Source organism: Elgaria multicarinata, chromosome 1 (genome assembly GCF_023053635.1).
Source record: "Elgaria multicarinata webbii isolate HBS135686 ecotype San Diego chromosome 1, rElgMul1.1.pri, whole genome shotgun sequence".
Classification (NCBI taxonomy): domain Eukaryota; kingdom Metazoa; phylum Chordata; class Lepidosauria; order Squamata; family Anguidae; genus Elgaria; species Elgaria multicarinata.
In genome coordinates, this window is record NC_086171.1 from 18,084,532 (window position 1) to 18,105,199 (window position 20,668).

The 20,668-nt window shown below is 39.9% G+C and overlaps 1 protein-coding gene across 1 annotated transcript in view; it reads left to right on the forward strand.

Moving 5' to 3' along the window:
- The window catches only part of DNAH11 (dynein axonemal heavy chain 11), a 176,286-nt gene that overhangs the window by 114,538 nt on the left and 41,080 nt on the right, over positions 1 to 20,668 (forward strand). The window contains exons 58-64 of the mRNA XM_063123804.1: positions 3,918 to 4,031; positions 4,918 to 5,061; positions 7,096 to 7,278; positions 8,292 to 8,393; positions 13,099 to 13,233; positions 17,753 to 17,926; positions 18,222 to 18,457. Of these exons, the coding sequence (XP_062979874.1) occupies positions 3,918 to 4,031; positions 4,918 to 5,061; positions 7,096 to 7,278; positions 8,292 to 8,393; positions 13,099 to 13,233; positions 17,753 to 17,926; positions 18,222 to 18,457 (1,088 nt within the window). The remainder of the gene's footprint in view (positions 1 to 3,917; positions 4,032 to 4,917; positions 5,062 to 7,095; positions 7,279 to 8,291; positions 8,394 to 13,098; positions 13,234 to 17,752; positions 17,927 to 18,221; positions 18,458 to 20,668) is intronic.

Sequence of the window (20,668 nt, forward strand, 5' to 3'; positions counted from 1 at the left end):
GCAAACCCTTCCCAAGCCCAGATAAGCTGGGTGTGGTCTAAGGCAGGGTTCTTACCAGTCTCAGAAGTATCTCTGTGCCCAATTTTCTAGAACAGGGATAGGCAACATGGTGCCCACAGGCACCAGTGTAACCCAGACACCTTTTTTGGTGCCTTCCAGCATGCCCTTTCCCTCCCACTTTTATGATTGTTTGTTTAATATTCCTGATAGCTTTGGTTGCTTCAGAAAAAAATGAGGGCTTCCAGCTGCCGCCATTTTCATATCCCATGAATGTCTCTTGGCCACATGTGGGTCTGAGAGACGTTCTTAGGAAATGAAAATGACAGGCAGCTGCAGGTCAGTGCTTTCCTTTGTAGCACCCCAGCCACCAAGAAAAATAAGGGAAATCTGTCTGGAGCAGTATGCAAATGTAATGAATGAACGAATGAATGAATGAAAGAAAGAAAGACTCCTGTCGCTTCTGTCTAGTAAGCTAGGGAGAGCTGTGGAGCAGGGTGGGGGCCACTATGAAGGGCAGCAGTAAGCCAGCTGGGATGGGGGAGGTCAGGCAAGTGGGTGAATGGATGATGGATGGATGACTGGGGGGGTGAGAGAGAGAGGGGGAGGGGGAGAGAGAGAGAGTCTATGGGTATTGAGCTGGGGTGAAAGAGAAAAGGAGATACTAGGAATGAGTTGGCTGGTCATGGGGGAGGAGAGAAAAGGAGGTTCTTCAGGGAAAGAAGTTTCCTAGGCCCTTATTAATCTGCCTTTGAGGGCTTTGCACAGCTCTGTTGAGCTTTGGTTAGTGTCTTAGGATAGGGGTGGGCAACCTGTTATCCTCCATATATTGTTGGACTCCATTTTCCATAATCCCTGGACATTGGGCATGCTGTCTTTTGCTGATGGGAGTTGGAGTCCAGCAATATCTGGTAGGCTGCAGTTTGCTGACCCAGGACTTGGACTTGGCAAAAATAGATAACATTTAGGGACCGTTAAGAATTCACTGGTGTTGTATTTGCAGAATCTCATTTTACCGTCTTAGCTTTATAGCAACTTATTTCAGAAAAGATGTGTTGTGTTTCTTAAACTTCCTACCTTCTTAGGAGACAAAAAATGAGGCCTGCTAAGTAATCTACAAAGCTTTATTTAAGCCATAAATATCTCTTCCCACCTGAAGAGGGTCTAATTTCTAGGAACCTTCTCCCTAGGCAAAACTATGCAAATTAAGCGAGACAATTGTCCTTTCAAGGGGAAGGGAAAGCTTTTTTTCACAAGCATTAACTTCAGAGAGGTTAGTTCTGATGTGGCTTCAGATACGATGCAAGCCAACCTGACTTCCTTTTGCCTTCCACTCTGTGCGTTTTTGCCTGCACCGCACCCTAGGATCAGTTGGCCTGTTGGTGGGCTCTCCTTCAGAGGAATGTTGGCTTCCCACTGCCTCTGTACAATTTGCCCTTGACAAGATAAGCTCTGGAGAGAGATCAGAACTAGCTGGAGAAGAAAGTGTGAGAGCTCTGTCCCCCACTGGTACTGGCTGGCCTGCATCTGGGGCCAACTCCTCTACTTCAGAGTCTGATTCTGATTGATTACCTGAAACACCTTCTTCCAAAATGGGGGGAGCAAGGCTAGACATGACAAGATGCTTGATTTGCAGGATATTTATTTTATTTATTACATTTATATACCACCCCATAGCCGAAGCTCTCTGGGTGGTTTGCAAAAGTTATATCAAATCATTACAAGCTGAATAAATTTGTATATCAGGCTAGGTTGTTATGAACTTTGGCAGCATCACCAAGGGTTGGCTGTAGACTTAGAGTAGACCCAATGAAACCAACGAACCTTTCCAGCCTTGAATAATTATGAAACATCCTGAAGCAATTTCACTAGAGTATTAAAAAGCTATGAGCTATAAAAGACCAAACTAGTATCATCAAATTTGCACAAAGTGGAGAATTTAGGAAAAACTTCAATTACTCTACCACAGTAAAATCTCCCATTCACCTGCTTGCAGCAATTCTGTATTGTTTTGATGGCTTTAGATGCTAGGGAAATGCTATTAACACATTCCAAAACACTTCATTGAACACATGATGTGATTATTATGAGATAATCACCACTTTTGGACATTTTTCAAGCATGAGACTATTTTTCATGGCTCTAAAAATATTCCCATACTTTTTTTTATTGCCTTTCTAAAACATTTTTATGAATTAATAACATCTTCCTGATCAGCATTATTTTAAAGCTGCCTGAAAAGGCTGAAGTTGATCTACAGAGATTAATCCACATGAGGGATGGGCAGCAGACGCGGGGGCTAATTCCCCCCATGAGTCACACTCCATGGGTATCCCCCCTCATGTTTTTTTTAAATAATCCAAAAAACTGCTTGTTTGCTGCTGAATTTTTGATAGTGTTACAGATCCCTACAAGGTTTAAATTTAATTTATTTCCAAGATGAATTTAATCTTTTTGGTGTGCCATAGTTGCTACAGATGCCATTTCTTTGTTTTATTTTTTTCCCATTTTGGGGGCTGTGTGCCTATTGGTTTCACAGGGGGGTTTTATGTAAAAAAGTGGTGTGTACCTACAGTAAGAAATGTGACTGGGTGGAAAAGATACACACTGAGCAGTTCAGTCTGCATTCATAGTCTTGGATCCTGAGATAAGTTGATGTAAGGAACTTAACAGAAGAAAAGTTAATCTAGTTCCCTGCAATTTCCACCCATTGTGTCTAGTTTTCTGCCATCTGGAGCTAATGATAACAAGTCTGCTCCATCTTCCACATGACAGCCCTTCATACAGGACTTTTCTACATGAGGCTTTTAACCTACCAGTTTATTGAGGCGTCTACTTCCTGATTCATTGTTGGGTTAAGCTTGGCTCTTTTACACGTGTTTTTTTCTGAGGGGAGGGGTTCTCCGCCTTTCTATATGTTTCATTACACAACCACTAACTAGGTGGTGTTGTGGCATAGCAGAAATGCACAGATACACTAGGGTGTAAGGGTGGGGAGAAAATCTGCTAGGGCCTGCAAGCTCAACGGATTCCCAGGGCTCCACCCTCTCGAGCCCTGGCAAGCCGGCCTGATGGATTTTTGTCCCATGGTCTCTCCTCCAGTTGGGTGTGGGGAAAGATGCACAATTTCCCCAGCCTTGGGGTCAGCCCTAGTCTTCCCCATCCCACTGATGACCTTCTCTCTCTGCCAATGGGGGTCTTAGGCCTTAGTGTGCTTTTTCCTGCCCTGCCCCCTGAAAGGGGGGATGGGGAGAGGCATGGGAAACCATGCTTTCCCTGCCTCTGGAAAGTGTTCAGATTCCTCCATCAGCCTGGAAAGTGCACTTTCCAGCCCTCCCCCCCTTCTCACCCATTGGGGCCGAAAGGGCCTCTTAACGCTTGCTAATGACATGCCGTGGGAATTATGCACTTTCTGGGAGCCTCGGACGCACACAACTCTGTGCACTCGCCAGGCCAGTTCGGCCAAGAGGGCTGAGCAGGCAGAACTCAGCGAGTGCAGTAGCCGATCTCCCGGGGAGCTCACCATTCCCTACTAGGGTGTCATACTGCCATTCATGGAAATACCAGGCTTTCCTCATTAGGGAGGGGGAAAGCTAAAATGGTTGCAAAGAATGAAAGAGGCCCTGGAGAATGTTGTGTAAAGCACCCGCAAACTACCATATGTGAGGAATCATGAGCGCTCAATAAATGCCTTGTGTAGCAAGGCTAATATTTGAAGACAGTCCCACACCTACTTGGCTTCAGCAATGCTCCAGCCATACACTGCCCCCTTACAGTCATAATCACACAGCCTAATCCTAGCAGTGTTTGCTTCAGAATAATTCTCTTTGAATTTGCTGGAATTTCCTTTGAAGCAAGTCTCTTTAGGATTTCAGACTTCAAGAGTCTCAGATTAAAACTAAGAGTTTGTGTTCAAATAGGTTGCTGCCATCCAAGCTGAAGTATCTCAGAAACAGAAAGAGTGTGAAGATGACTTAATTAAAGCTGAACCCGCTCTGGTGGCTGCTACTGCAGCTTTAAATACACTTAATAAGGTAAGTGGCAAAGTGTTGTACAATAATCTCTGCTGTATGGTTTGTTGGCAGCAAGTTGTATTTCATTGTACTTTACATAATAGTTCATCACTTTGTAAGAAGAGGTTCCTGAGATATTGAATGGGGTATAGTTCTTGCTACTGTGAAACAAACCTAAGAATTATACACTTCGAGAGCATTTTCAGGTCATTGTATTTTTTAATGTAATAAATGGAGTGTTATATTTGTTGTATAGGATCCACGCATCATTACTTCTGTTATGGGTATGTTTAACCATTTATTTGTGATAAATGTTGGTCTATGACCATAATAAATGTTTGAATGATTGTGTGTGTTGGGATGGGGAGTAATGGAAATTGAAGGATCCCATGAATCCATGCTAGCTATCAGATGCAAGATTCCACTTGGAATTCCATCATCACAGAATCACACGAGATAAACATTCTTCTCTAGTATCTTAAAAAACACACCATTAGCTCTTAAAATGGGATAGATTCAGAGCACAAAATAGAAAACTGTAATTAATAATGCAAGAGTTGTATAAAATATCCAAAACAATAACTATTATTTTTTATTGAATTCCCCCCTCCCCCCCCCCCCGCATTAGGTAGCATGTTTAATTTTGTATTATGTAGTTTGGGGGGCAGTGACATTGCAGTTATGATATCTGTTGGAGTCTGAGAGACCTAGACTATATGGTCTTTGGTGTGATGCAGTAATGGAATGGCTTCCCTTCACTACTTATACACACTTCAACTCTAGTTCTTAGTGGAGGAAGGGATCACAATTAAGCAAGCCAGTCTCTTCAGATTCTCATAACAGCCCTTGTTCTCTTATTATTGGATTTCATTATTATGTATTTTTTGTGTGTGTGGTTCTTCTTCAGGACAATCTTTCCGAACTCAAAGCCTTTGTTAACCCAACAATTTCAGTGTCCAATGTCATGGCTGCAGTAATGGTTCTAATGGCAAATAAAGGAAGAATACCAAAAGACCGAACCTGGAAAGCTGCTAGACACTTCATGGGAAAGGTACTTGCAACATTGGCAGCTATTAAAATGTGCTGTGACATAATTATGTAACTTCTCTATTTAAATAATAGCAAATCAAAGATATATATATATCTATATATAGATATAGATATAGATATAGATATATATAAATTCTAAGTAATCTCTGTGACGTACCCCCTTTTGGTCTCCTTTATTCCACTCTATAATCAAAGGATCCCAAACGGGATGCTGCTCACTGATTCTGGCCTCAGCTAGACCAAGCGGTCTAGCAGGACGGAGGGGTGGAGATCCCACGATATTTTTATCGCAAGATCTCCCCCTCTGTTCACACGCGGTGTGCAACGACCTACCTCAGAGGGAGAAGCATTGTGCCCACCATTTTGCTTTGTTTTTTTAAAGAGGCAGCAGCGCACTTTTTTTAAAGAGGCAGCAACGATCGTTTACAAAAGGTAAGTCCTTTTTTTTAAAAAAAAAAAAAATCATTTTCCCCATCCCCGATGGGCGCAGAGCTCCTGAGGAGCTCTGCACCCCGTGCGTGGTTCCCGGCTCCTTGCGAGGAACCACGAGGAGCCAGGACAAACTACGACGCCCAGGCACATGTTCCACAGTCTCGGGCTCAGCCCGAGACTGTGGAACGTGTGGCTGAGACTGCAGAAAAACCGGGCCTAAAGTGGAGGGCGAGATCCCGGGGCAAGGGAGGGATCATCTTTCTCTAATCCCGGGATCCCCTGTGTGTCATGTGGATGCACAGGGACGATCCCGGGGATCGCCCCAGGATAAAGCCCCGTGTAGCTAAGGCCTCTGTGACTCACTGACGCTTTTTGGCCTCACAGCAGCCAGCCCAGAACTCATTATTCACCCATTTTCTTTACTGCTGCCACCATATAACACTGTACCTTACCTCAGGTATTTCAAGAATCCAACCCAGTTTATAAAACAGAATAACTTTTATTTAACAATAAGTAAGTTTATGCAGTTTACAAAGCTTGTGGTTTCATTTATCACACTACTTGTTTGTTTCAATACAGCATCATATGTAACCCTACCTACACTACCCACTAACCTACACTATCTTCTACCATTCATTCTGTTCCCCAAAATAATAAAATACCTTTTTGTTCCTACCACTTTGGCAGACAAACCCAGACTCTCGCTTCCTCTCTCTCCACACACCTCTCAACTGCTCTTCCCCTAACTCCTCCCTCTCACTGCTAACTGCCAATCCAAACCTTTGAACCACCAGCCAGTCCGCATTGACTTCCCATTCTATTCATTCACTCCCCCTCCCTACAGAATTAACCACTTACCAACCTTTTACTCAAAGTCCAAACAGCACTTTCATCCTAAATATCAATAATCATTAAAACATTACAAATACATGCACCATATATAATTGGCAATAAGCAGTAAAACATCACAATCTCCCATAATGTCTTTGCTAGGCACTAATTATTAGCAAAGGAAAAAAAAAACCCATTGGAGGAAGATCTTTATGAGCTAGTACTTCCTGTTAGGTAGGTTTCCCAATTCAGAAGAAAAAGAACAGTGCATCTCTGAACTAACATTCTATGCAACTAAACATTTTGTGCAAATACATGTTATAAACCCATAGTGTTGTTTTGTTTTGCTTTAAAGAATTCCCCCCAAATCGCCCTGAAACTGCTTCTATGTTTAAATATGGTGTCTGGGCTCTATTTCAGGATTTGCATGTGACACATAGTTATCCAGTCAGTACCTCATTGGGAGAATGTGGGGTTTTTCCCTGTGGGATCTGCACACCCTCTTGAGACAAGACCCTCTTCCAAGTGTGGAGGTTGGGGAGACAAAGTGCCAACCACTCAGAATCCCTTGGCTCTTCCCTCCACTATCTGAAACTGCTGTTAGTGAGCAGCTGGATATGCTTTTTAGGCCTACATGTCATACCTTGTAATTTTCAAAACTGAGTTCATTATGTCTTTTTGGATTTTTACCTTTTGAGTTGTGAAATCAACTCATTGAATTGAAGTGGTGATCATCCATAATGAGTTAGGTGCATTAACTGCTTTCTTCTAGGTTGATGAATTCTTGCAAGCTTTAATTAACTATGATAAGGAGCATATCCCAGAGAATTGTCTGAAAGTGGTCAAGGAACATTACTTGAAAGATGTGGGATTCGACCCAGACCTGGTTCGCAATAAGTCATTTGCAGCAGCTGGTCTCTGTGCCTGGGTTATCAACATAGTAAAATTCTATCAGGTACTGGATGTGTATAATTGCATTTGGAGAAATAAACGGAGTTTGCTGTAAATTACTTGAGTGTTTGGGCACTCGTTATAGAAGCAAGATTTCCAGTAGAAATAGAATAGTAAGTTGTATGTAACCTTCTCAGATCATGATCATTTATTGTAGTGCAACCTTCCTGACCTGGGTCACTCTGATATATGAGTGAGGAAGCCCTCAGTTAAAGCTTCTTCTTAGTCATATGCTCACTACTTGACTTTATGCAAGCCTGAATCTCTAGGCCTCAATTAGATAATGATACTGGCCTGCCTTACAAGGTTGTTGTGATGTGATCATTACTGAGATGTTAAACACTTTGAACATTATAAGAACACCATAGAATTTATACATATTGGTGATAGTCTGTTAGAAAGTGTACAAAAGCCAAGAAAGTCAAGGTTGCAGGAAATAGCATAGCCCAAAAAAGACAACAACCTCCTTCATGTGCACCATCAAGAGATGTTTTTAAATTTTGGCAGTGGTTTGACAGTTCAGAAAGCAGCTAGCAATGTGTTGTTGAAAAAAAGACTTTTCAGGGAAGGATGGGAAAGATCCAGTTGCTTCTCCAGATCAGGGCAAATGTATTACAAGCTCAGATAGTGATGCATATACAAAATAACAAGTATAAAGCAACTTGATGGAAAATACTTGAAATATAAGTATTAGATTATCCATCACATTCCAGGATGTTGCTTTAATTAAATGAATATCGAATACATCCATTTATCTATTCTGTGATGTTCCTTCCTATGACTTAAGAGCATCTTGTTATCTTGAAAAGAAGGGAGGATGCAATCAATTCCAGTTGAAGTATTGCCTAATAAACTCCTGTGAAAACAACAGAAGGCAGATCCCCTTGAGAGAACAACTGTTCCTGTTTTATCTTTTTTGTTAAACTTTTTCCTTTGGCCTGTTAAACTCCTTTCCTTTGTTTAACCTGCTTTTAATTGGCCTTTTTTTGTTTAATGGTCAAATATATGAATTCCCAGGTTTACTGTGATGTGGAGCCAAAACGTCAAGCGTTGGCTCATGCAAATGCTGAACTTGCAGCAGCTACTGAAAAGCTGGAAGCCATCAGGAAAAAACTTGCTGTAAGTGAAACCCTAGTCCTGTCTTAATTCTGTTCCACTCCCAAGCAAATGTAAATGGCGTGCATTTTTCTTTGTGATAATGCTCAGAGGCTGTCTGTAAAGATAAGGGATTTTATTGCCTCCTTGCTCTGCTGGGATATGAAATCATTGTTTTACTGTCACTGGTAAGATATGGTTCTATTAGACATTATTGCATCTTTTCCTTTAAACCAATTGAAGATATCATCCATTCTTGTATTTGGTACACTCTGGCCAGGTTTGCACGTAACAGCGGTAAATAGTGGGTTTAATTAACCTACAATTTGTCACCATTACACACAAACAGCCCTTGAATCTTGAACATGAAATTACAGAATTTCCCCAAAACGTGTTTAGCCACATCGTTTAAATAGCATATATATCTTGAATACATATTTTTGATACAATTGACTATCACAGCTGCCCTCTGGAAAGTGTAAGGATTGTTCTTTTGCAAACATGCCCAATACAAATCTAGTCTTCTACTGGACTAATTCAAAGGAAAGATGACCCCATCTCCTTGTAATAGAAATGTATGCTATTCTGATTAATCTCTTTTTCTAGGTTATAATTAAAGGTCTCAGTTACTCTCAAATTCAACTGTGCACTTTTTAATTTAAATTAAATTCCACTGTTTTTAATGAGACTAGATGCTATGCAATGTACATTTACATGGTTGTTACTTTCCCATCAAATAGCATGCTTTATCCATAGTTTGATCTGTTTGCTCATTGGTCTTTAACTTTCAATGCATCCCTTAGCATTATGCCTATTTACCATTTATTGGCCTTCTATGCGCTCTCTCTTTCGTTCTATGTCCTAACTCCTTTGAAAAATCATGTCACAGGTAGTCATCCCCAGTCATAGATTTCCAATGGAATCCTGTCCTATAAACCAGTGCTTTTCAATGGGGAAAGTGTTGTAGTAATTTTTCATACAGATTTTTTTTTCTAGCTGGTAATTTTCTATAATGATTAATAAATGTTGCAGCTATTCCTTGGTAATCAATAATACATCATCAATTTGGATGGCACTGTGCTAACAACCCTTCATTTTAATGCTTGCTAAAAATATATTTCAAAATGAAAAATTAAATCCTTGTCAACAGCATGCAACAGCAAAATGAATGTTATCAAAACCATTTTTTTAAAACCCACCCATGAAAATATTTTACTTTGTTAAAAAAAAATTGGGACTGATATAATAGCTCTGATTTAAATCTACACATCTGTTTTTTATATGCAAACTTTGCTTCTGTGTATGTATCTCAAAAATATTTCCCCTGTGCAGATACATAAGCTACATCTCTTCAGCAATGGCAGAGGAGAACCTGCCGTGCATTACTAGTCACCACTGCCAAGTGCTATCCAAAGACTGCTGTAATCACATTTAGAGGCGCAAGGCATAATTAAAAATGTATTTTAATCCTGAAGTAAGCCCTGTTGTGATTACATTCCTGATGTATACAAATTCCTCAACTTGAGAAAAACACAGAAATGATGCATATACATTCAAGATATAATTCAAAATTTCAGTTGCTCTTAATTTAACCTATCTGTGGTAACACATATTTGCAGTGCCATCCTGACTATTGTCGTCAGGAAAAGTCTTCTTGGGGCTTTTGGGTACTATTGAGCTTTTAATTAAAACTTCCATGTTTATATAACACTATTTCCCTATATATGTAATGTTGGAGGAAGTATGAGAGGAAATCTGTTATTAACTGTCCCACACAGGAATTAAACTGAGAATAAGGGGCAATTAAGAGTGGCAATAGTAGTGGTGATAACTTCATGCTTGGAGCCTAGGCCACCAAAACATGCACGAAAAGAAAAACAGTACAATACCATCACATATTTATAAATTTATAAATATACACATCCAACAGTATCAGAATCATTAGAGAGGCTATTCAGGGGGCAATTAATCTTTAATCCCCACCAGACATGCTGAACAGAAAGCAATAAAACAGGTTGACTTGTAAGGAAGCTTTTAATAAACATTGGGAAAGACCTTTTGTTGTATGACATTTTCTTGTAAGTAATTTTTTATATAAAAAGATTTTGTTTACGGTGATAGCATCACTGGATAACACAATATTATATGCTTTGTGGAACCTCAGTGAGCTTTGAGCTTGGATGAAATTTATCAGAAAATGTTTTTTCAGATAACGTATGTATTTCCACACACACACACAAGATCCACCTGAATGGTTTTAATCCCACTCCTCCCCCCAAAGAATGTTCAGTGAAATCTCCCCCCCCCTCTTGTTTTCCACATGTTAAAGTAGTGGAGAATTTTGGATGCAACTGTGAATTCTGTTTTAATACCATTTAATGTTATTTAATATTGTTGAAGCAATGGGTTTGATCCATTCTCCTTTCAATCTTTATTTCTTAGCCATTGTTTACTTTATCCACCAATATAAAGCAACACTATAGATTCATTCAATATTTAACCAAGCCAAATTTTCTCTGAAGAGAATTTTCTGAACTTTTTCTTCTTTAGCCCACCCTAAAACTGTTAAAGAATTCTTACATGCACGCATGCGCACACACACGCACCATGGGTAATATTTGACAAATCCACCCCACCCCAGTTTCTCAGTCAGAGAGGAGAATTTTGGAAGGACATTTTCACTCAGGCGTTTTAATTGATTGCAGAAAAACAAAGCCTCAGCAATGTGAAGGGTCCCAGCATGAAAACATATTTCAACTCCTTGTCTACTGAAAAAATACTCTGGTGTACGCAGTTACAGAGAGAGCATATGCATCTGTCCAGTTCATCATCAACCAGTACTGGTGGTCAAGAGCTGTTGCAAGACTACAATACTCTTGACCAGCAATGCATTATGGTAGGGTGACCATATGAAAAGGAGGACTGGTCTCCTGTATGTTTAACAGCTGCATAGAAAAGGGAATTTCAGCAGGTGTCATTTGTATGCATGCAGCACCTGGTGAAATTCCCTCTTCATCACAACCGTTAAAGCTGCAAGAGCCTTGCCCTCTTTGGGATCTGACAATTACATGATTGTCCCACTGTATTCTGAAGTCATAGGCAGACATAAAACCAAGAGGTTTATCAAGTCCTTGACTTGTTCCATACTAAGCTAGCGGGCTATGCATAGCACGGAGGTTCACAGGTTTTGCATGTGAAGAAGACTGAAAAAACACAAAACACCCAAGTCTCTTCTCCAGTGGGAACAACCATTGAACTTGGCTGATATTTCAGAGAAATATAACAATTATAATTTCATTCTGGAAAGAACTACCATTTTTTTCTGGGAAAAGTGCCTGGTGCTGTTTTATTAGCTCCTGTCACTGATAACATGTTTCCCTATGCTTCAGTAAGGAAAGAAAAAGGGGGGATGGCTTCATGTTAGCCTTCTTACTACTCATCGCATTCAAGACTTGTTCATAGTCCATTAAACATGATAGGATCACGGCTAATGTTCCACATTGCTCAAGTCTCCATTTAAAAGCTCTCAGAGGAGCTGGTGGCATTTTGCCATGCAGAATGGGTCATCCTTAAAATCATTACCATAAACACCTCCATAAACAAAATTGGATCAGCTACCTCATTACCCAGAAGAATTCCAGTCACACTTGCGTATCTGGCTAGCCAGGCATTACAGCTGTTTCACTTCTCTCCACTTTTATAATGCCGTCACTTTAAATTTTTCTGTGGCTTCCTTTGGTAGTCTCCCTGTCCACAGCTATAAAGTATGTTGTAAGGGCTCTTGACATCAGCTATATCTATATTTATAAATAATAAAATGCAGCATGTACTTGAGATCGTAGTGGCACCCAGAATATTAAAAAGAAGACTGACTTTGAAGATTCGTACAGTATTGACAGATAAAAGCTTTGCGAATGGACATATGCACATGGGTTCTGTCGGATAAGCAGCTTGAGAGTTTGTGCCTCTCCATGAGCAGGGTTTAGGACTGCTTGACTCAAATGATCTGCACCTGCAAAGTGTCATTTTCTCAATAAGACCTTGCTGAGATATGATTATATCTTTAAAAATCAATTTTGCATAAATAGCTCATGGAAATTGGAATATAGATTCAAATATTTCTCCATTGTCCAAAAAAAAAAAAAGAGTGGGGAGAAATACCCCTACATGTTTGGACTAAAGGTGTCTAACATCAAAGGCCGACACATCATTAGCTGAGGCCACAGCAGCCCAGGGATAGGACATGGGTAGCACACCTTTGCGCAAGTAACGAAGGGCTCATTTGGCAAATGTAAGCACATGAGGAAAGCAAGTAGTGTTCCTTAAGAAGCCATTTATTCTTTAACTTGATTCTAAACCTCAAAATGCTGCAGAAGGTGATCCATTTAGTTGCAAGTGTTTTAAAAATGATCCCTTTGTTGTGGCAAAGATTGCTTTGGCTCAGTTTTGTGAATTTCAAGAACGAAGAGGTGTGCTGCTGATAGGCAGGGCAAGAGAATGGGAGAGAGAAGCAAAGAAACAATAGTGTGTAGAGAGCCCTGGCTATGGAAGCGGTATATAAGTTTAATAAATAATAAATAAAATAAATAAATTAAATCACAGCAAAGGTTTGATGGCCCTGGTGAGCCTTCATGTACCTACTGTTATGAAAGTATGAAGTGAACTACAATAAAATCTCTCTCTCTCTCTCTCTCTCTGTGTGTGTGTGTGTGTGTGTGTGTGTGTGTAGGAATTGGATCTCAATCTGTGCAAACTCACAGCATCATTTGAAAAAGCAACAGCAGAAAAACTCAGATGTCAAGAAGATGTTGGACAAACCAATAAGACTATTGAGCTGGCTAATAGGCTTGTTAAAGGACTTGAGGCAAGTGGACTTTTCATTAATACCATATATCACAGGGTGAGGTGGTTGTTTAAATTAAACGTGTACAGAGAGATTTTGCTCTTTTTCCTCTGCGTATTGTAATCAGAATGTTGTATGTAGGTGTGTGTGTTTGCATATGCATATGTTTGCATGAAAGGCTTAATTTGAGCCAGGTCTTAGCCCTCGGATTTATTTTCTGTACCAGGACTGCGTCCTGGACCATATGAAATAATAATACAGCTCCACTGAACACAAGTAGGATCTATCACTACAAAAAAAAACCGCAACTCACCATCACCACCCCTCTACTGTGCTAGGGATTAGGAGTCTGGGTTTCCAGACGGTACAGATTCTAAATACGCATGGCTCACTTCAGTACTGCTCTTCTCAGAAATTAACCACTGTATAGTGTTGTATGTGTCTATATATTTTGTGGTGCAAGTGAGAATTGCTCATGGCAGACTAGGTGATAATTACATTCATTCCAGCCCTATAATTATTTAAAGTCAGTGTACAATGTTAGCCATGCAGTGGTAGCTCATGTGGAGAGTTGAAGGTAGCATGCAGCTGCCACCATGGAGTGGCCATATCTTTATTAGCTGTTCCTGTGCTGCTGGCAGTTAAATAGGGCTCCTCCAGCAGACTCTTGCCTCTGTCACTAGCAAGCGATGCCAATCAGTAATGGCTGTCAATCATTGCTCAAAACATTCCATGTGAACGGCCATTACTGTTACTATAATTTAATGATGGGTGACTTTTTTTCTCCCTAGACCTTATGGAAACTTATGTGTCCAGATGAGACATATTCATGCAAGAGCATGAAACACACACACACTCCCCTAAATAGAGATAGTATACTATGTTTCAGTAAAAGTTATTTTAGGACTCTTTGTATCTAGTTATGATTTTAAAACCACACATGGCAGGTTTGAGGAGGCACCGCAAATGGATGCAGCCCATTTATGTGGGTAGTTCCCTTTTATGTGGAATTGGGTTGACTGACTTTAGGAATCACAATGGCTGAGTTTTTATTAAATTCTTTAAAAATACTTAAAAGCCCAAAATTCATGTTTTTATATTTTTTTCTGATCCATGTACACAAAGACCTATTTGGGTGAACAGCATTAAGGCAGTACCATATGTGGAAGTGGGTAAACATTTTGGGACATATGTGACACAGATATACTTTCATATATATATGAGAATGGTTTGGTATTTCATTTCTATCCATGCATAAGATTCCCTGTTTCACCACCAAGGACACTTGAGAAGTACATTTTTATGTGCCCCAAGGGATGTTCTTTCACATTCTACCTACCAGAAAAATGATAATTTCCAGCAAATAAATTTGCTCTTCCCTCGCACTATGTAAATGACTAAAAGCCACATAATTGCGTGTTTGTTACTGCAAGGAGCACAATGAGTGCACACTCTCCAGATTGAGACACATTGCAGAGAGGGACCAGTGTTGTAGGGGCCTTCTCCTGTAGTGTATTGACCCTAATTTGTAATCCAGCCTAAGACATTATATTGTTGGTTTTTTGCGTCCTGCTCATGAGTTGGATGTCCCCAAGAGAAAAGTCCCTGTAACTAAGTCACTAGATCTGCACAGAACAGTGAACACTTTCTGACAGCATGGTCAGCCTCTGGTTAATGAGCACTAGGACTGAATAATCCTCAGGTCAGGACTGTGTCATTTTGTATCCACCCACAATGCACTTAACCTTTGGATAAGTGGGCTACAGTAGTTGCATTGTTTCTGCCTTGTGTTCATAAAAACCATTAATCTTCTAATAAGAACAGAATGCATATCTAATAAAAAACACATCTATACAGAATTCAGTGTACTAATTGTTTTTGTCTGAGGAAAAGCATTTTCATATCAAAACAGGTGATTATTTAATTGTCGGTTTCTACATAACTGTTTAAGCAAGCTATTAAAATGCAGTTATTCAAATTGCATTGAATGAACAATTTGAACACCCTGAAATCAGGAGTTTTAGTGTGTGTGTGTGTGTGTGTGTGTGTGTGTGATGCATGTGCACACATACACACACACACACACAGAGAACAGCATAGAAGAAATCTCACAAGTGGTTTGTGGTTATGCATGACAATTGGTACATGTCTCTTTCTGGACAGTGGCCATCAAGTATCATTTATTACATATTGATTCTCAGTGAATGAATAATAATGCTACATGCAATGATATAATACTGGTGAAAGATGGATATGTAATCTTTATATCTAACTGAATATTTAATGTATTTTAAACTGACATTTAAAAACTCATAGTTCATTTAGCTTTTGTAAGGCTTCTGTTTACAGTTGCTAAGAAAGTTGCTGAAAAAATTAACTGCATTAAGGCTACATATAACTTTAGCTTTGGAAATGAAATAAAATTTAAAACAGGCTTGGCTGAAGTTCTTAGTGCTTTAAAAAGACTAACTTAAAAAGTAACCGTATTTATAGTCAATGCATCATGCTACTTGCAAACCATTTGCTCTAGAGTAGTACTAAAAATTATAGGTATATTGTAATGCATCACTAGCAATCTATGTTTACATAAGTATGAAAGGTTTCAGCCAGATAAAAATAAACACTACTTCCATATTCTTCACTGGGTCCTATTATGCCTTGCTTACATCTTACTACTTTGTTGTAATTGTCCAAGTCTCAGTTTTACTGTTTACTTTGGCTCATAAGAAAATTATTACTAAACAGTAGAGAGGGTCCCCTCCCCCTTAAGAGGACTATTGTGTAAGCACAGAAAAGGGGGAAATTATAACAATTAATTGAGAGCATCAACTCTTTTCCTCAGAGAATAAATTCTTTTTGACTTGAACAGGAGACAGTTAACTTCTGAAAAGCATCAAGACTGATGATTTTGTCTATATAGCATTGACCTGGAAGCTCAACCATTCAGACTAATAAATCAGGCAATTTATATTTAATCATTAACTAACTCCCGAGCTGAACAGCTGTTCAAAATTAGAAATGGGTCACCCCAGCCAGGATGATATTACAGGCAATCTATAATGCATTAGAATAAAATTATAGTGATTTTTAACTGTCTGGAAATTTATTACACTGCATGTTCCAACTCTTAAACCCTTGTTAGCCAATGTCACTTGTGATTTATGATGCTGGAGTGGTACACTAAAATTACTGAAGATTTAAATAGACGATCATTCTATGTTTAGTAAATCTTCAAATTTCAAAGCTAGTTTGGAGGATGAGGTGGGTGCACTTTATTGTTTATGACTTACCATCCAGTGACAACAAGAGGAGAGATTGGATAAATCAAAAATCCCTCTTGCACATTAATGGGTTTGTTGTTTGGTTCACTTCAGCTGGTGATTAAGAAAGAAACTGTTATGTTCTGCAAAAAGTACTGGATAGTGAGAGTGCTTAAGAATGAAATAATACTGAATTGCAGAGGGTAGTAACTGATACTTTTAAATACACACAGAAAAAAACAGTTCTTTCCTCCTCCTCCTCCTCCTCCCTTACTACACATTGTTCAGCTTTGAGATTTTAGAATTGTTCTCTCAGCGAGCCAGTGGGTATGTAGATTAGCTTTCCCCAACCTGGCACTCTCAGATTTGTTGGTCTACATTGTCCTAGCATGCTGGGAGTTGTTTTCAAACACATCTAGAAGACACCAGGTTGAGGAAGGCTGTAGTAGATATATTGTCATACTTTGATTATGTGTCTATTACTGGGTTCAAAGCCCCATTCATGAAGCTCATTGAGTGATGTTAAGTAGTCAGTTTCTTTCGGATTAATCTGCCCCTGTGTACAAAAGTAATAGTAAGAATTTGTGGTCACAACTTTATTATTTGTTACATTTATTTCCTGCCTTTCATCCAAGGAGCTCAAGGTGGTGTCCATGGTTCTTTCTGCCCCATTTTATCTTCATATCAACTTTGTGAGCTAGGTTAGGCTGAGAGAAAGTGATTGGCTGAAGTGAGCTTCATGGCTAAGTAGAGATTTGAACCTGTGTCTCCCCAGTACTGTCTAACACTCTAATCGCTATATGACATTGGCCACTTTAGAGCAATTTGTTACGTGAAAGCTTTATAGCAAGTGATGCCAGAATTGTTTTGAAAACTATACACTTATTTTAATGAATATGTTCTCGCCTGTTGAAGTAGTGCTAATGAAATGAAAGAATCTCTGCCTACGATCCAGTTATTGCTCTGGAACCAGTCTCTCCCATCCAGAAAGCACCATTAGGACTTAGTAGCCCCAGGGAAAGGAGAAGCCAGCAGGCTGCTTTAGCAGTTGGAATCTCCTCCTGGGATCTAGAAGGGCCTGTGCTGGGAGAAGAAAAGAGAGAAATTATAAATATCAAGGCTCCGTAAGAGCATGGTACCCCTCAGGAAATGAGGGAGTTGTCCTGTATCTTCAGGAATGGGGAAGATTGTTTTATTGAAGGATAGGTTCCTATGATTTTACCTAGAAAGCTATACAATTGTAGTAACCCTAATACTATTTTAAAACCTTTGTCTTCTAGTCTGAAAATGTTCGCTGGACCCACGCTATTAAATCCTTTGAAACACAAGAAATAACAGTGTGTGGTGATGTTCTGTTAACAGCAGCTTTTGTTTCTTATGTTGGATCCTTTACCAAACTATATCGTCAAGAGCTGGTGGAAAGTATTTGGCTTCCATTCATAAAATCACAAGCAGTAAGTCTTTGCAGTATAAAACAGCATGGAACCTTTCTGTCCCTGGATTCTATTTTGGCACAGGATTTTTTTATGAAAATGCAGTTCTGCTAAGAAAAACAGCTAATAATTGTCAAGAATTTATTTACCAAGTGGTAACTGAATATAGCATTGTCAACTATTTTATTTCTGCCCTTATCCACAATAGTATCTTGACAGATCTCTTGTTAACTTTATAACAAAGTTATATTTGGTTATTGGGTGGATTGAATATAATGAATAATAAACAAATAAAATATTTTTCTTTGCTTCAAAGATTCCTATTCCAATCAGTGAAGATTTAGATCTGGTTGCCATGTTGACTGATGATGCAATGATTGCTGTATGGAATAATGAAGGACTACCCAGTGATAGAATGTCGATAGAAAATGCTGCCATTCTTACAAACTGTGAGCGTTGGCCACTTCTCATAGATCCTCAACTGCAAGGAATAAAATGGATAAAGAATAAATATAGAACTGACCTTAAAATCATACATCTAGGACAGAAGGGGTAAGTGTGCATTGAAAAAGTGCCTCTAAGCATTGTATGGATGATCCATTTCCTGCTAACCCAAGGTGGTTTTTAACCTATATGGTCTGAAGTTGATATTGCTCTTTCTGTTTATCATGTATTTTAACTTCTGTGCTTATCAGATCTGTCACTATAAAGTTCTACCTCATTTCATTTGCATCCAGTGCTTTCCTGTATTGTACCTAGCTGTTAAGCTTGAAAACGGGTTTCAGAGAATGACCTTTCTGCCATGCCCGGCACAGCCTGGGCATGGGGAGAGGATTGCGGGCAGGGAAAGGGAAGAGACATGCCCAATTATGATTGGGCAAATGGGTTTGGTGCCACTGGGCTGGGAGGGGTTAACGACAAGCCAAAAACCAGGCACTTACCCTTCCCAGTTCCACTTTGTTTGTGCGGCTCCCTCCCTGTAAGCAGTGTGAGCTTGCTGGTTGCCATTAGGGGGCCAAATAGGAATTTTTTACTCATGTTCTAAATTGGGCATTAGTTTTTTCACCTACTCCACACTGTAAAACAGTCTGGGAGAATAGATAGGTTGATTCAGCACTGCTAGCTAATTTAGTCACATTTCATTACTGGCAGGTAGGAATGGGCATCCAGAGGGATTTTGAATGGTGAGCATTCACAGGCACTGTTGTGATGACAGGTAATTATTATTATTATTATTATTTATTTATATAGCACCATCAATGTACATGGTGCTGTACAGAGTAAAACAGTAAATAGCAAGACCCTGCCGCATAGGCTTACAATCTAATAAAATCATAGTAAAACAATAAGGAGGGGAAGAGAATGCAAACAGGTACAGGGTAGGGTAAGCAGGCACTGGGTAGGGAAAAACTAACAGTAGAAAGTAACAGTAGAAGTCTGCACAACATCAAGTTTTAAAAGCTTTAGGAAAAAGAAAAGTTTTTAGTTGAGCTTTAAAAGCTGCGATTGAAGTTGTAGTTCTCAAATGTTCTGGAAGAGCGTTCCAGGCGTAAGGGGCAGCAGACGAAAATGGACGAAGCCGAGCAAGGGAAGTAGAGGCCCTTGGGCAGGCGAGAAACATGGCATCAGAGGAGCGAAGAGCACGAGCGGGGCAATAGTGTGAGATAAGAGAGGAGAGATAGGAAGGAGCTAGACCGTGAAAAGCTTTGAAGGTTAACAGGAGAAGTTTATATTGGATTCTGAAGTGAATTGGAAGCCAATGAAGAGATTTCAGAAGCGGAGTAACATGGTCAGAGCGGCGAGCCAAGAAGATGATCTTTGCGGCAGAGTGGTGAACAGAAACCAACGGACTGATGTGAGAAGAAGGAAGGCCAGAGAGAAGAAGGTTGCAGTAGTCCAACCGTGAAATAACCAGTGCATGAACAAGCGTCTTGGCAGAAGAGACAGACAAAAATGATCGAATCCTGGCAATATTATACAGGAAAAATCGACAAGATTTAGCTACTGCCTCAATATGAGGAATAAAGGAGAGCGAGGAGTCGAAGATAAAGCCAAGGCTACGAGCTTCCTTGACCGGAGTAAGCGTAACATCATTGACAGTAAGAGAGAATGAGAGATGAGGAGAAGGTTTAGGAGGAAAAACAAGCAATTCAGTCTTTGCCATGTTAAGTTTCAAGCGACGATGAAGCAGCCAAGCTGAGATATCTGAAAGACATGCCGAGATACGATCGTGAACATCAGGAGAAAGTTCCGGAGATGACAGATATAGTTGTGTATCATCGGCGTACAGATGATATTGGAGGCCATGAGATTGAATAAGCTTGCCCAAGGGCAACATGTATAAGGAAAACAACAACGGGCCAAGCACCGAGCCTTGCGGAACCCCTACTGAAAGGGGAAAGGAGGAAGACGAGCTGCCATTAGCCAACACGCTGAAAGAGCGACCCGCTAGATAGGAGGCAAACCAGTTATAGACAGAGCCACAAAATCCAAGGTCATGAAGGGAATCTAAGAGAAGATCATGATCAACCGTGTCAAAGGCTGCAGTTAGATCAAGGAGAATAAGAACGGAATAATGGCCTTTAGACTTGGCAGTAAGGAGATCATTGGTGATCTTAGTAAGGGCTGTTTCGGTGGAATGCAGAGGACGGAATCCAGATTGAAATGGATCCAAAGCAGAGTTACTAGAAAGAAAGTCAAGACAGCGAGAGTAGACCGCACGCTCCAGGATCTTTGAAACAAACGGCAACAAAGAGACAGGTC